This window comes from Salmo salar, chromosome ssa16 (assembly GCF_905237065.1).
Source record: "Salmo salar chromosome ssa16, Ssal_v3.1, whole genome shotgun sequence".
NCBI classification, from domain to species: domain Eukaryota; kingdom Metazoa; phylum Chordata; class Actinopteri; order Salmoniformes; family Salmonidae; genus Salmo; species Salmo salar.
Genome location: NC_059457.1, coordinates 58,684,693 through 58,702,076, shown reverse-complemented (window position 1 = coordinate 58,702,076; position 17,384 = coordinate 58,684,693). Strand labels below are relative to the sequence as shown.

Sequence of the window (17,384 nt, the reverse complement as noted above, 5' to 3'; positions counted from 1 at the left end):
AGAGCGACTTACAGTAGTGAATGCATACATTTGATTTTCATTTCATGCATTTTTTTTTTTTTATATATATTTTTTTGTACTGGCCCCCCGTGGGAATCGAACCCACAACCCTGGCGTTGCAAACACCATGCTCTACCAACTGAGCCACAGGGAAGGCTACACCATGTCTCTTTGAGGGGATTTCCTCTTTAACAGGTTAGGTAGCCTCATACAAAACAAACTGCTCCACATTTTCAGTGGTAGAGAATAAATCTATCAACACGAAAATAGAAAAACGTGCGTTACATCAGATAGGAAAGCAACAGTATGGATCAGATTGTTGAGATGGCATTTAAAAATCGCACAACTGGAAGCCAACACTGACAGTCAGAGAAAACAAAACAGAGGGAATAGGGAAGAAGAAGAGAGGGGAAGAGAGAGAGTATACCCCAAGTTCAGTGGACAGCATGAGAGCCTTGCCTTTGGCAGTCAGGTCTTTGTAGATGGACTCAATCTCAGACTGGTACTGCTGAGTGCGCTCCTCTGTGGTCTGGGTCTCCACTGAGAACAGCATGTTCCCCAGGTAATATACTATTTAAAAAATACTGTGTACCTACCCCAACACTGGTGTGTGTGTGTGTGTGTGTGTGTGTGTGTGTGTGTGTGTGTGTGTGTGTGTGTGTGTGTGTGTGTCTCTGCTTGCATGGCTGCGTGCCCGTGTGTGTTTTCATGCTCGTGTGTGTGTGTGTGTGTGTGTGTGTGTGTGCGTGCGTGCGTGCGTGCGTGCGTGCGTGCGTGTGCGTGTGTCTGCTTGCATGGTTGCGTGCCCGTGTGTGTTTGCATGCTCGTGTGTGTGTGTGTGTGTGTGTGTGTGTGTGTCGTATTTTCATATCATACTGTATCATAGTCTATCATATCATACTGTATCATATCATACTGTATCATAGTCTATCATATCATACTGTATCATACTGTATCATATCATACTGTATCATATCATACTGTATCATACTGTATCATATCATACTGTATCATATCATACTGCATCATATCATACTGTATCATATCATACTGTATCATACTGTATCATAGTCTATCATATCATACTCTATCATATTGTATCATATCATACTGTATCATATCATACTGTATCATACTGTATCATATCATACTGTATCATATCATACTGTATCATATCATACTGCATCATATCATACTGTATCATACTGTATCATATCATACTGTATCATATCATACTGCATCATATCATACTGCATCATATCATACTGTATCATATCATACTGCATCATATCATACTGCATCATATCATACTGTATTTTTATGTAAAACAACAAATATAGTTGATGTGATATTCAACAGTGCTTCTTCAGAGCTGCAATGTATTTTCCAAGCAATAACACCAATCCAAATATAATACAGTTATAGAATGAGTGAGAATAATATCTAACATTACCTGCAGAGATGCAACCAAAATGCTGTTACACTTTTCTCTCCAGCCTTTGTGAGTCCTTAGACCCAACGTGACAAGAGTCCCCCAGTTCCCCCGCCACACAACCTGCACTGTTGTGACTGTCTAGAATTACCCTCTAAATAATTCAATGACCCACAATGCTTGTGTGAATAGGCATAGTTCTAAGGTTTACAAATGGACAGAATGATCATTGGACATGAAGGGGAGTAAACTAACTGAAAACTTTTTTTTTAAATAATAAAAAGTTTATTTTGGTAGTTTCTCACAAAGAGGACGTGTGGGTAGCTGTCTTAACCTGTTATGCGTGTTAGACCACATAATTTGATCCAAATTTAGAAGGCCTGCTGTAGTGAAAGGGAAGGGAACGGGGAATATGGAGTCAGTTACAGAACAGAATGTATTTAACCCTCTCTGAAGGAGAGATGCACGGGGCTGACTAATCAACAGAGTTGTTAGAGGTTACCTGCCTTGCAAACACGTCACAAGAGAAGAAAACATGTTTTGCCTTTTATTGTTGTAAATTACAAAAATCATTGAGTTAATTTCACTTCATTATAAAAGACGACCACATACTGACAATTTTGACCACAGGTCGTAAGTTGTAATGAAATTAGACTTTTCAATCGGCACCTCAGTTAGGCTCTTTGGTTACAGCCAGTCCACATGGATTGACACTGACTGACGATAGTAAACATCTAGCACATTAAAACAGAAACAATGCTACTTTATTATATTTTTATTATATTTATATTATATTTTTATTATATTTATAATGCCTATCATTGAGCCCTTGAGAATGGCGAGAAACAAATATTGCACAACAGATATGTTGTTCGCAAATCCACAGTAAGATTCTTACACTTACATTCAAGTATTTTATTAGATACAACGCAATTCACAATACAATTATATATGTAATTCAAGATAAAAAATTAAAAAAATTGGGCCCCAAATTAACCAATAAACACTGCATTAACCTCCCTGAGACTGATAAATCTCTGATTAATCCCTTTTATCTGGTGCTTTAGCAGTTTGCTTCCAGGTGAGTGAGGCCTCTGATGAGATGCGGAGCAGCAGGACCCCTACAGCCACAACGGTTAGCCCACACACCATGCCCAGGCAGTCTACTAAACCCACTGCGGTCCACTCTCTGAACAAGATGGCTGAAGCTATGAGGACTGTAGATGTGAAGGTCACATAGTAAATGGCTTCAAACATGTTAGAGCTGTAGTGCTCCAGAGCCTTGTTGATGAAGGTGAACTGGATGAGGACGCTGACGGACAGGGTTCCCAGTAGAACCAGGAAGAGAGCTAGGGCTCGGCTGCTGGAAGGCCCCCCGCTGAAGGCACCCTGGGCAGCTAGGCCCAGCCCTTTACTGCTGGTGACTGTGAAACTCCCCAGGAGGGAGCAGATGGACACGTACACCATGATATTGGACGTACCGTGAGCTGGGGCCACCCACACCATCAGCACAACCAGCAGTATGACCACCAACAAGGAATAGGTGACGAACACTGCATGGAGAGAAAACATTCAGACACACCTCAGAATTACTCTCAATTGAACTTAGATGTAAAGTCCTTACTTAGAGGACTTTGAGCAGTTTCTGGGCCGGTTCAAACTAACATTTTCGTGTACAAAGCACTCTGTGAACGGTGCAAAGTCAATTGAGTTCACAAGAGTGCTTTGTACACGGAAATGTACAAAGTGGTTAGCCCACACAGCAAAAGTGCTGAGTCTCCCGGTTCAGGCGCTGCCTGCGAGGAGCTGAGTCTCCCGGTTCAGGAGCTGCCTGCGAGGAGCTGAGTCTCCCGGTTCAGGAGCTGCCTGCGAGGAGCTGAGTCTCCCGGTTCAGGCGCTGCCTGCGAGGAGCTGAGTCTCCCGGTTCAGGCGCTGCCTGCGAGGAGCTGAGTCTCCCGGTTCAGGAGCTGCCTGCGAGGAGCTGAGTCTCCCGGTTCAGGAGCTGCCTGCGAGGAGCTGAGTCTCCCGGTTCAGGCGCTGCCTGCGAGGGAGCTGAGTCTCCCGGTTCAGGCGCTGCCTGCGAGGAGCTGAGTCTCCCGGTTCAGGAGCTGCCTGCGAGGAGCTGAGTCTCCCGGTTCAGGAGCTGCCTGCGAGGAGCTGAGTCTCCCGGTTCAGGAGCTGCCTGCGAGGAGCTGAGTCTCCCTGTTCAGGCGCTGCCTGCGAGGAGCTGAGTCTCCCGGTTCAGGAGCTGCCTGCGAGGAGCTGAGTCTCCCGGTTCAGGAGCTGCCTGCGAGGAGCTGAGTCTCCCGGTTCAGGCGCTGAGTCTCCCGGTTCAGGCGCTGAGTCTCCCGGTTCAGGCGCTGCCTGCGAGGAGCTGAGAATCCCGGTTCAGGCTCAGACATGTCACTTTTCCTGGCCCATCCAAACAAAGGATTGATTTCCTCTGGCTGTGAACCTCGGAGCCCCGTTTGCAATATGAAAGGGGAGAGCCTAAAGGAACATCTCCCTGTGATTTTTCTCAGAAGGATTTGGAGCTCTCAACATGAAAAAATATAAAATAATTTTATAGAATTGGAACAAGACCACCTCGTCTTGGTAACAGAGTGATGCAGAATGGTGTCTGGGCATCTCAGACGACACAAGGCAGAACATTCTCTGTCATCAGTTATATGAAATGGTGCCCATTTTATACAGTCACTAAGTATGATCATATATATTTTACAGTTATAAGAAAGGTGAAATCTTATAGTAAGTAATTTGATTGTTATTATACTTAGAAAGCATTTTAATCATTTCAAGCTATATTTCCCCCACTCTTGTTGAATATGGGAAAAAAAAATCATGTATGATTTTTCATAATATTTGTACTAGTCCTCTAAAGGGAGTACACCTCAGCAATTTATAACTATTTTTTTACCAGAAAGGTCCCAGACTTTTCTAGAACAATGCAGCATTATTAGTTATTGTTTATGGCCATCTCATGAAAAATATTTACTTTTAGGTATGTCTTTTTAGGCAGAAATCTACAACAGTTAAAGAACCCTTCTTCACCAACATCAATAAGGATTCTTGAGAAGGACAGTTAAAATGCACTGTTACACAAATAACATGGAAACTATGTGAAATGGACCTATCATATAAGAGCAGTGAATGGATGTGTCCCAAAATAGCACCCTATCGGTCCTATGGGCTCTGGTTAAAAGTAGTGCACTATATAGGGGAATAGGGCTCTGGTTAAAAGTAGTGCATTATATATAGGGAATAGGTGCTCTGGTCTATAGTAGTGCACTACATAGGGAATAGGGCTCTGGTCTAAAGTAGGGCACTATATAGGGGATAGGGCTCTGGTCTAAAGTAGTGCACTATATAGGGAATAGGGCTCTGGTCTAAAGTAGTGCACTATATAGGGAATAGGGGCTCTGGTCTAAAGTAGTGCACTATATAGGGAATAGGGCTCTGGTCTATAGTAGTGCACTATATAGGGAATAGGGTGCCATTTGGGATGTAAAAACCATGTCCAGGTCCCACACACCTGGATCAGCCAGCCTCTCTTCCAGCTCCAGACTAGAGGTGACGCTCTCCGATTCAGGGGAGTGAATGATGAGCACGACAGAACCAGAGCAACACAACACACAGCCCAGCTTCCCCAGGACATTCAGCTGTTCCTGGAGGACATACGAGGCCAGTACAGCCCTGGATCACAAAGCAACCATTTTAGTGATCAAAACAGGGAGGCATGCAGCTAGCTAGCTAGCTAGGCAAAGATCACATCCCTGTGACCACTCCTGTACTGTACAAACATCACTGTAAACACTCCTGTACTGTACAAACATCACTGTAAACACTCCTGTACTGTACAAACATCACTGTAAACACTCCTGTACTGTACAAACATCACTGTAAACACTCCTGTACTGTACAAACATCACTGTAAACACTCCTGTACTGTACAAACATCACTGTAAACACTCCTGTACTGTACAAACATCACTGTAAACACTCCTGTACTGTACAAACATCACTGTACAAACATCACTGTAAACACTCCTGTACTGTACAAACATCACTGTAAACGCTCCTGTACTGTACAAACATCACTGTACAAACATCACTGTAAACACTCCTGTACTGTACAAACATCACTGTAAACGCTCCTGTACTGTACAAACATCACTGTACAAACATCACTGTAAACACTCCTGTACTGTACAAACATCACTGTAAACACTCCCACCAGAAAACAAAAGACAATAGTTGTCACACACTGAATGATAACATGCCAAAAACAATAACTCACCCAAACAGCACCCCCAGGGCTCCTAAAGGTGTGACCACCACAGCAGGGGCTGCGTTATAGGCCAGGAAGTTCCCCATCTGTCCCACAATCACTTGTTCCGAGGAGTTCAGAGGTCAATGGAATTCATGAAATATGATCAATCACATAAACGCAATCGGTGAGTAGTGATAGTTATTAATATAGTAGTAAAATGTCTTTATTATTATTATTAGAAAAATACTGTGTGTGACAGAATTATACATGAGGATGTAGTACAGCTGGTAAATGGCAGGTGGCGCTGTTAACTCGGATACTTACTGGCGAGGGTACCGCTCCACCATACGCCATCTCTTAGATAGGACCCACCTAAACAATCATGAAATACATGCAGTGTTTGTGTTATTCACAGTACAGCAGTCACCCTCTGATTTCCATGTCCAATTCTAGTTATGCCACGAAATCAGCATTCATTTTTTATTTTTTCATTTGCAGAAAAATCGCGAACAGTCAAGAGGAATCGAATGAAGTTATTAAGAGATGGTGTATTTTACTGTCCAGTAGTAATGTTACTGTGTCTGAGGATATTACAACATTGTAGCCAAAAAAATGACCCTAGAAAACATGATTATATTTGGGATTCTTTCCCCAGAACTCTACCTCTTTTACGGGAACGTAATATTCCCTTTTTCTGAAGCACAAACGTCGATCCATTGATGAAACTTGATATGACAGCTATCCATATACCAGCAGCAATCGGTGGCGACGTCTCTCTAATTTCAGAAGTCATCATTGATCACACATTTTCCCATAAATGACACAAATAGTGGGCTTAAGTTTAATTTGTGACACGCTGTACTATATAGCCAGAGTTGTCAACTCGTTTTTTCCGGGGACGTTTGCCAGCGGCACGTTGATTTGTTGCTAAAAGTTGCTAAATGACGTTGTGATGTCATTGCGTGATAACGTAAAAACTGCGTCAATACGTAGTATACACAATAACGTTACTCAAATTGACTGCCCCCCCCCCTCCCCCCCAAAAAAGAAATAATATGATTTTAGATTTTTGTTCAGATACAGACTCCTACTCTTTTCTGTACAATTTTGATTGTAGACATGTTGATTGATGTTGTAAAGTTCTGTTCAAGATCAAAGATTCGTTACCAACTATATTCATTGGGTTTGGCATCGCCGAACCGGTACTACTACTGCTGCTGCTGACTTTTGCAGCCAGGCACAGTGTGTTGTGACAGAAAATAGTTTTTGGTGTCATTTAGAGGGAAAATGCATTTTAGCGTTTCAGTCACTTTTCAAAAGTTGCTAAAAGTTCCAAATACATTTTTAAAAGTAGCTACATTTGTTTCTAGGTGCTGTTTGGAAAAAACAAGTTGCCAGGGTAGTCTGAAAAGTTGCTAAATCTAGCAACAAAATTGCTACATTGGCATCACTGCATATAGCAGCCCTCCGTAGGTTGCCGTCGACAACGCAGGTAAAGATCTTTATTCTGGATGATTTAAAAGCGAGAATATCAGTGAAAAGACAAACCGGCAGGTTATCAGTCACATAATTCAAAAGTCTATTAAACATTTAGGCCTCTACATCTACAACGTCGGGGAGAGGATAACAAATCAATATCTGTATCAATTGATTTATGATGATACCATTTCCGATATGGGATGTACCTATTGGCTGATGGATAGGTGAAAGTTATGTCCTTACACCGATATCAGATCAATCATTAAGCTACTTCACGGGAGGAACACAGGATGCTTTAAATTCGACAACGCCCCGTGACAAGGATAAAATCTAGCGACGTCATCTGTTTTCTATGCCTTGGCTGTTTAGCTGTCAATCATGTGGTCCAACGTGGACGATTTATAAAGGCAGCAAAGCCGGTGATAGGACTGTAGGGACGTTAATAGAAATAACCCACGACCCACGACCCAGCACCAACAACCAGCACCAACAACCAGCACCAGTAACCCAGCACCAGTAACCCAACACCCAGCACCAGTAACCCAACACCCAGCACCAGTAACCCAGCACCAGTAACCCAGCACCAATAACCCACGACCCAGCACCAACAACCAGCACCAATAACCCAGCACCAGTAACCCAGCACCAATAACCCAGCACCAGTAACCCAGCACCAGTAATCCAACACCCAGCACCAGTAACCCAGCACCAATAACCCAGCACCAGTAACCCAGCACCAGTAACCCAGCACCAGTAACCCAGCACCAGCACCAATAACCCAGCACCAATAACCCAGCACCAGTAACCCAGCACCAGTAACCCAGCACCAGTAACCCAGCACCAGTAACCCAGCACCAGCACCAGTAACCCAGCACCAGTAACCCAGCACCAGTAACCCAGCACCAGTAACCCAGCACCAGCAACCCAGTAACCCAGCACCAGTAACCCAGCACCAGTAACCCAGCACCAACAACCCAATCCTGCCAACTGGTGTCCCCCAGGGCTCTGTTCTAGGCCCTCTCCTATTCTCGCTATACACCAAGTCACTTGGCTCTGTCATATCCTCACATGGTCTCTCCTATCATTGCTATGCAGACGACACACAATTAATCTTCTCCTTTCCCCCTTCTGATAACCAGGCGGCGAATCACATCTCTGCATGTCTGTCAGACATATCAGTGTGGATGACGAATCACCACCTCAAGCTGAACCTCGGCAAGACGGAGCTGCTCTTCCTCCCGGGGAAGGACTGCCCGTTCCATGATCTCGCCATCACGGTTGACAACTCCCTTGTGTCCTCCTCCCAGAGTGCTAAGAACCTTGGCGTGATCCTGGACAACACCCTGTTGTTCTCCACTAACATCAAGGCGGTGACCCGATCCTGTAGGTTCATGCTCTACAACATTCGCAGAGTACGACCCTGCCTCACACAGGAAGCGGCGCAGGTCCTAATCCAGGCACTTGTCATCTCCCGTCTGGATTACTGCAACTCGCTGTTGGCTGGGCTCCCTGCCTGTGCCATTAAACCCCTACAACTCATCCAGAACGCCGCAGCCCGTCTGGTGTTCAACCTTCCCAAGTTCTCTCACATCACCCCGCTCATCTGCTCTCTCCACTGGCTTCCAGTTGAAGCTCACATCCGCTACAAGACCATGGTGATTGCCTACGGAGCTGTGAAGGGAACGGCACCTCCATACCTTCAGGCTCTGATCAGGCCCTACACCCAAACAAGGGCACTGCGTTCATCCACCTCTGGCCTGCTAGCCCCCCCTACCTCTGAGGAAGCACAGTTCCCGCTCAGGCCAGTCAAAACTGTTCGCTGCTCTGGCACCCCAATGGTGGAACAAGCTCCCTCACGACGCCAGGACAGCGGAGTCAATCACCACCTTCCGGAGACACCTGAAACCCCACCTCTTTAAGGAATACCTAGGATAGGATAAAGTAATCCTTCTAACCCCCCCTTAAAAGATTTAGATGCACTATTGTAAAGAGGTTGTTCCACTGGATATCATAAGGTGAATGCACCAATTTGTAAGTCGCTCTGGATAAGAGCGTCTGCTAAATGACTTAAATGTAAATGTAAATGTAAATGAGTAGCCAAAACACCCAGCATTTTTTAGAAGAAAAATGGCTGCCCAATTGAAAACATTTAATTAGGAACAGGAATAGTTATAACAGGTAAAGTTATGGGCTGCCCTTCTTTACGTCTTAGTGATTAAATCAAAACAGAGAGAGATGGGCAGAGTTGGCTGCCTAATTCAAATAGATGAGCCTATTGTTTCAAGCCCCGTCATAGCAAAATTACACTGCAACAATTACTGTATTAATTTAATACTGTAGTATATGATGAGGAGTGGTTGCCCTTATTTACATTTGAGTGAATCAATTAATCATACTGAAAGAGAGAAAGGTAGAATTGGCTGTCCAATTTAAATTTATATTATTACTAACAAGGATATTGTTGTCACATCCTGACCAGCAGAGGGAGCAATTGGATTAGTTTTGGTCAGGATGTGACAGGGTTTTTGTGTGTGTGTGTGTGAATGGTTGTTGGTGATTAGGACTCTCAATTGAAGGCAGGTGTGTTGAGTTGCCTTTGATTGGGAGTCCTATATAGGAGTGTGTGTTTTTCTTTGGGGTTGTGGGTAATTGTTTCTTGTTTAGTGTGGTTGCACCTGACAGGACTGTTGGCTGTCAGTTTCCTTGGTTTTTTGTTTTTGTATAGTGTTCTTTCCAATTAAATTGAAGGATGAATACTAACTCTGCTGCATGTTGGTCCTTTCCTGAAGACAGCTGTGACAATTGTAGTAAATCATAAGAAAATTACACAGGCAAAGTGGCTCTAACAATACCCAGGTACCTTAACAGATTATGTTTTGAAACACTTCTGTCACAGGCCGGCTCATAGCCTGTGGCAAAAATGAGGGGACATGAACAACAGGTATAGGCCAATCAAAAGGTTCTTTATTGTAAAACAAAACTATTAACTCTAAACAAAGAAAAAGGAATGAGGTGTGGAAATGTCATAATGTAGGGTGTATGGATGCGTGAATCTGTGTGTGAACATGACTGAGTGGAAACTAAATAAACCTACAAAACAGGATCATACCCGGAGGAGCAGAGACAGAGAGAGAGAGAGAGAGAGGTTAGTGGAGCAGCAGGTTTAAATACCCTGAGCCCAGATGGCTCCAATCACTAACGACCCTCCTCTGCCTGCAGGAGGAACCGTGACACTTTACAGAAATGAGAATAATCGAATCAAACTGGAAGAGAAATGGCCAGAATTGGCTACAGTATTTAAATATATTAATCTAACTTTAAAGTATGTCATTATAAAATGAATACGTACAGAGGCTCCATAATGGTATGCAGGAGATGCAGAGATATGTTGTGGAAGTTCGTAGTTTACCTCAGACGGCAGGTGATGCTCACGAGCAAGACAAAGATCCCATCGACCATGCCTGAAACACGCACAGCACATCCCGTCGACCATGGCTGAAACAGACACACAGCGCATCCCATCGACCATGGCTGAAACACGCACAGCACATCCCAACGACCATGGCTGAAACACGCACAGCACATCCCATCGACCATGGCTGAAACACGCACAGCGCATCCCATCGACCATGCCTGAAACAGACACACAGCGCATCCCATCGACCATGGCTGAAACAGACACACAGCACATCCCATCGACCATGGCTGAAACAGACACACAGCACATCCCATTGACCATGCCTGAAACAGACACACAGCGCATCCCATCGACCATGCCTGAAACAGACACACAGCGCTTCCCATCAACCATGGCTGAAACAGACACACAGAGCATCCCATCGACCATGGCTGAAACAGACACACAGCGCATCCCATCGACCATGGCTGAAACAGACACACAGAGCATCCCATCGACCATGGCTGAAACAGACACACAGAGCATCCCATCGACCATGGCTGAAACAGACACAGCGCATCCCATCGACCATGGCTGAAACAGACACACAGAGCATCCCATCGACCATGGCTGAAACAGACACACAGCGCATCCCATCGACCATGGCTGAAACAGACACACAGCACATCCCATCGACCATGGCTGAAACAGACACACAGCGCATCCCATCGACCATGGCTGAAACAGACACACAGCGCATCCCATCGACCATGCCTGAAACACACACAGCGCATCCCATCGACCATGCCTGAAACACACACAGCGCATCCCATCGACCATGGCTGAAACAGACACACAGAGCATCCCATCGACCATGGCTGAAACAGACACACAGAGCATCCCATCGACCATGGCTGAAACAGACACACAGAGCATCCCATCGACCATGGCTGAAACAGACACACAGAGCATCCCATCGACCATGGCTGAAACAGACACACAGAGCATCCCATCGACCATGGCTGAAACACACACAGCACATCCAAGGATGTCAGTGGAATAGAGAAGATAAACATAACTTATAGAGCATTAAAATGTTGTTTTGCGTCATCGGCCTGCACAAGCTGAAATCAAATGCCATGCGCAATGTTTAGCCTGTAAAGATAAACAGATAGAAGAAGTCTGTATTATTATTATTACCATCACTGTAAAGTTAAACAGATAGAAGTCTGTATTATTATTATTACCATCACTGTAAAGTTAAACAGATAGAAGTCTGTATTATTATTATTACCATCACTGTAAAGTTAAACAGATAGAAGTCTGTATTATTATTATTACCATCACTGTAAAGTTAAACATATAGAAGTCTGTATTATTATTACCATCACTGTAAAGTTAAACAGATAGAAGAAGTCTGTATTATTATTATTACCGTCATTGTCAACAGCTGGTATTATTAGTAGGCCTATAGACAATAGTTTTATTTGAGCATTAGGTTGATATTGTAATGAATTCTCAGGGAGAAAAAGGTGTAGATTCACTCGCAGTGCGCGGCAGATGGTTGTTTCGCAGAAGGCAGGAAGCGTGGTCACAGGTAGGCAATGGTCATACACAGGTAGGCGATGGTCATACACAGGTAGGCAATGGTCATACACAGGTAGGCAATGGTCATACACAGGTAGGCAATGGTCATACACAGGTAGGCAATGGTCATACACAGGTAGGCAATGGTCATACACAGGCAGGCAATGGTCATACACAGGCAGGCAATGGTCATACACAGGTAGGCAATGGTCATACACAGGTAGGCAATGGTCATACACAGGTAGGCAATGGTCAGACACAGGTAGGCAATGGTCATACACAGGTAGGCAATGGTCATACACAGGTAGGCAATGGTCATACACAGGTAGGCAAACAGGCAGGTGAATCAAAACTAGGACTGTTGGCTATAAACTGGTTCTCACAAACGAGCTGGGAAAAGGCTTAGTAGAGTCAGAACGAACAATACCTCACAAAGGCACAAACAGAATAAACTGAACTAAATAAGAAGCTGGTGAGACCAGGTGAGTAACTATAGCTGAAGTAACAATGTTTATACAGTGAGGGGGAAAAAGTATTTGATCCCCTGCTCTGACACCCGGAGGGCGATCCGGACGAAGATGGTGGAACTCCTGCAGCATTGAAGGGTCCAACACGTCCTCCACCAGAACCCAGCACCTCTCCTCCAGACCGTACCCCTCCCACTCCACAAGATACTGAAGGCCCCTCGCCCGACGCCTCAAATCCAGTATGGAGCGAACGGAGTACGCCGGGGCCCCCTCGATGTCCAGAGGGGGCGGAGGAACCTCCCGCACCTCAGACTCCTGGAGTGGACCAGCCACCACCGGCCTGAGGAGAGACACATGGAACGAGGGGTTAATACTGTAATCTGGGGGGAGCTGTATCCTATAACAAACCTCGTTCACTCTCCTCAGGACTTTAAATGACCCCAGAAACCTCGGACCCAGCTTCCGGCAGGGCAGGCGGAGGGGCAGGTTTCGGGTCGAGAGCCAGACCCGGTCCCCCGGTGTTCGCACTGCGGTGGCGATCTGCGTTCTCCTTTTGGCGCATCACGGCCTGCTGAAGGTGAACACAGACAGCTTCCCATGTCTCCTCCGCGCGCCTGAACCAGTCGTCCACCGCAGGAACCTGGGTCTGACTCTGATGCCAAGGCACCAGAACCGGCTGGTACCCCAGTACGCACTGGAAGGGAGAGAGGTTAGTGGAGGAGTGGCGGAGCGAGTTCTGTGCCATCTCGGCCCAGGGCACGAACGCCGCCCACTCCCCCGGCCGGTCCTGGCAATAGGACCACAGAAACCTGCCCACATCCTGGTTCACTCTCTCCACCTGCCCATTACTCTCGGGTGAAACCCTGAAGTAAGGCTGATCGAGACCCCCAGACGTTCCATGAACGCCTTACAGACCCTAGACGTGAACTGGGGACCTCGATCAGACACTATATCCTCAGGCACCCCGTAGTGCCGGAAGACGTGTGTAAACAAGGCCTCCGCAGTCTGTAGGGCCGTAGGGAGACCGGGCAGAGGGAGGAGACGACAGGACTTAGAGAAACGATCCACAACGACCAGGATCGCGGTGTTACCCTGTGAGAGTCGAAGATCAGTCAAAAAATCCACCGACAGGTGCGACCAAGGCCGTTGTGGAACGGGTAAAAGGTGTAGCTTACCTCTGGGCAGGTGCCTAGGAGCCTTACGCTGGGCGCACACCGAGCAGGAGGAAACATACACCCTCACGTCCTTAGCCAAGGTGGACCACCAGTACCTCCCGCTCAAACAGCGCACCGTCCGACCGATCCCAGGATGACCAGAGGAGGGTGACGTGTGGGCCCAATAGATCAATCAGTCACGATCAGCAGACGGGACGTACAGACGCCCAGCGGGACACTGGACAGGAGCGGGCTCTGCACGTAACGCCTGCTCTATGTCCACGTCCAGCTCCCACACTACCGGCGCCACCAGGCAGGAGGCGGGGAGTATGGGAGTGGGATCCATGGGCCGCTCCTCTGTGTCATACAGCCGGGACAGTGCGTCTGATCTCTGCAGAACCACTGTCAGGTGGATCTCTATAGAACCACTGTTAGGTTGATCTCTATAGAACCACTGTTAGGTTGATCTCTATAGAACCACTGTAAATTACAAGTTCAGATTGATCAACTCAAAACCACTGTTTTTTAATTTGATTAAAAAAAAAAATAATGTAGATGATAAATCCCTTTTGTTTTATTCGAGATCGTCCTTAATTTCCAAACGAATTATCTGACAAATACTGTTTTTTCTATTAGCAGAGGGAGTAGTCCTCTAAACATGGCTGACTCTGTCAGAGCTGTGGAGTCACTCTGGTGTGTTTGTTCCTGGAATCTGACCAACAGCTCCATCATATCCAGAGGAACTCATATCAACACATTAGTCCTCTACACTAATGGAGTCTGTATTAGGGATTTAGATGGTCTCTACTCTGAGCCACTTCTCTGTCTGTCTGGCCCACACAGCAATGCCCATGCAGTCTGTATGCAATTATCAACTAAAGTCATTCAAATGAACACAAATCGACTTACTGTAACAATATTGGTGCAGTATATCAACTCTGTGCTAAATGTTTAGGATTTCCATATCAGCCATTTCATGAAAAGTTGAATAGCCAGTGAAATGTCTCTGTTAGAATCTGATGGATTGTTGTCTCTCTTGTCGTGATGTGTGTTTTGTCCTATATTTTTATTGAATTTATTTATATTTTTAATCCCAGCCCCCCGTCCCCGCAGGAGGCCTTTTGCCTTCTGGTAGGTCGTCATTGTAAATAAGAATGTGTTCTTAACTGACTCGCCTCGTTAAATAAAGGTTCAATAAAAATAAAATAAAAATGATAACATGGTCTGGAGACATAGAAGTTTTATATCCAACATGACCTCATCAACAGTCTATTGATGGTAATTTGTTTTATCACTGAGACCATCACTGAGACCATCACAAGACCTCATCTCCACGAGTATCATTATTAGTATAGTAGTGTGGAGGACTGGTAGCATATTGGACTTTACACTGCTACATAGTAGCATGGAGGACTGGTAGCATATTGGACTTTACACTGCTACATAGTAGCATGGAGGACTGGTAGCATATTGGACTTTACACTGCTACATAGCAGCATGGAGGACTGGTAGCATATTGGACTTTACACTGCTACATAGCAGCATGGAGGACTGGTAGCATATTGGACTTTACACTGCTACATAGTAGCGTTGAGGACTGGTAGCATATTGGACTTTACACTGCTACATAGTAGCGTGGAGGACTGGTAGCATATTGGACTTTACACTGCTACATAGTAGCGTGGAGGACTGGTAGCATATTGGACTTTACACTGCTACATAGTAGCGTGGAGGACTGGTAGCATATTGGACTTTACACTGCTACATACTGTGATGTCTGTCTGTCTTACTGGCTGTTTGTTTGTAATGTGATGCTGCCAGACCCCCACCATTAGTGCTCAGAATCAATATGATGGCTCCCTATCTCTCACAGTGTCCCCTGTCTGCACGTTGACATCCAGCTTATGTCCCAAATGGCACCCTATTCCCTATTTAGTGCACTTTTTTTTACCAGGGCCCATAGGCCTCTGGTCTAAAGTAGTACACTATAGGGAATAGGGTGCCATTTGGGACACACTTTAGGCTACTACCTCGTTGAAAGATAGGCTTCTACCTCGTTGAATGATAGGCTACTACCTCGTTGAATGATAGGATACTACCCCATTGAATGGTATACTACTACCTCGTTGAATGATAGTCTACTACCTCGTTGAATGATAGGATACTACTCCGTTGAATGATATACTACTACCTCGTTGAAAGATCATCTACTACCTCGTTGAATGGTATTCTACTACCTCATTGAATGGTATACTACTACCTCGTTGAATGATAGTCTACTACCTCGTTGAATGATAGTATACTACCCCGTTGAATGATATACTACTACCTCGTTGAAAGATCCCCTACTACCTCGTTGAATGGTATACTACTACCTCGTTGAATGGTATACTACTACCTCGTTGAATGATATACTACTACCTCGTTGATTGATATACTACTACCTCGTTGAATGATAGAGTACTACCTCGTTGAATGATAGACTACTACCTCGTTGAATGATAGGTTTACTACCTCGTTGAATGATATACTACTACCTCGTTGAATGATAGGATACTACCTCATTGAAAGATAGACTACTACCTCGTTGAAAGATCATCTACTACCTCGTTGAATGATATACTACTACCTCGTTGAATGGTATACTACTACCTCGTTGAATGATATACTACAACCTCGTTGAATGATATACTACTACCTCGTTGATTGATATACTACTACCTCGTTGAATGATATACTACTACCTCGTTGAATGATAGACTATTACCTCGTTCAATGATACTACTACCTCGTTGAATGACTTGCTTGTTTTGTCACAAAACTGAAAATTTGTCAAACTATTAGAATTTTAACAACCAGGAAATGGAAGAGTGATTTCTGAATAGCGCATCTTTAACTAGTTTGCTGGAAGACAATCAACCATGGGCTAAATATTGCCAATAAGATGCAAAACCTTACACCTCATAATTAAGCAATAAGGCCCGAGGGGGTCTTGTATATGGCCAATATACCATGGCTAAGGGCTGTTCTTAGACACGACGCAACACAGAGTGCCTGGATACAGCCCTTAGCCGTGGTATATTGGCCATGTACCACAAACCCCTGAGGTGTCTTATGGCTGTTATAAACTGGTTACCAACGTAACTGGAGCAGTACAAATAAACGTTTTGTCATCCCCGTGGTATACGGTCTGATATACCACAGCTTTCAACCAATCAGCATTCAGGGCTCGAACCACCCAGTTTATAAATAGTAATATACACTATGTAGCATACAGCTTTATCCAAAGCGTCCTGCAGGTGGTCCTAGAGGGAATCGAACCTATAACATTTACTGTTGTACGCGCCCTGCTCTACCGACTGAGCCGCACTGGACCACCACATTACCTTGTGGAATATTAAACTAATGATGTCAGGGCGTGTACATTTAATGTTTTACCCATGTAGATAATAGATATATTTCCGTTTAGTGAATTGTTGCTGGCTGTTCCCCCGGAGTCAATATGAATTCTGCTGTTCTACCAATCAGCAAAACGCTCCAACGAGCTCGTAAACTGTAGTTACCACGTAACCTGGTCCATTCAGCTGCTCTGTCAAAC

General features: G+C 45.0%; 1 protein-coding gene across 1 annotated transcript; it reads right to left on the bottom strand.

Moving 5' to 3' along the window:
• Positions 1–1,966: 1,966 nt before the first annotated feature.
• On the bottom strand, positions 1,967–6,629 carry nipa1 (NIPA magnesium transporter 1). Its single transcript, XM_014149880.2, has 5 exons — positions 6,366–6,629; positions 6,027–6,074; positions 5,730–5,820; positions 4,965–5,125; positions 1,967–2,985 (listed from the first exon to the last, which is right to left on the bottom strand). The coding sequence occupies exons 1-5, from the start codon at positions 6,496–6,498 to the stop codon at positions 2,474–2,476; spliced, it is 945 nt and encodes a 314-aa protein (XP_014005355.1). The 5' UTR covers positions 6,499–6,629; the 3' UTR covers positions 1,967–2,473.
• Between the last annotated feature and the right edge of the window lie 10,755 nt (positions 6,630–17,384).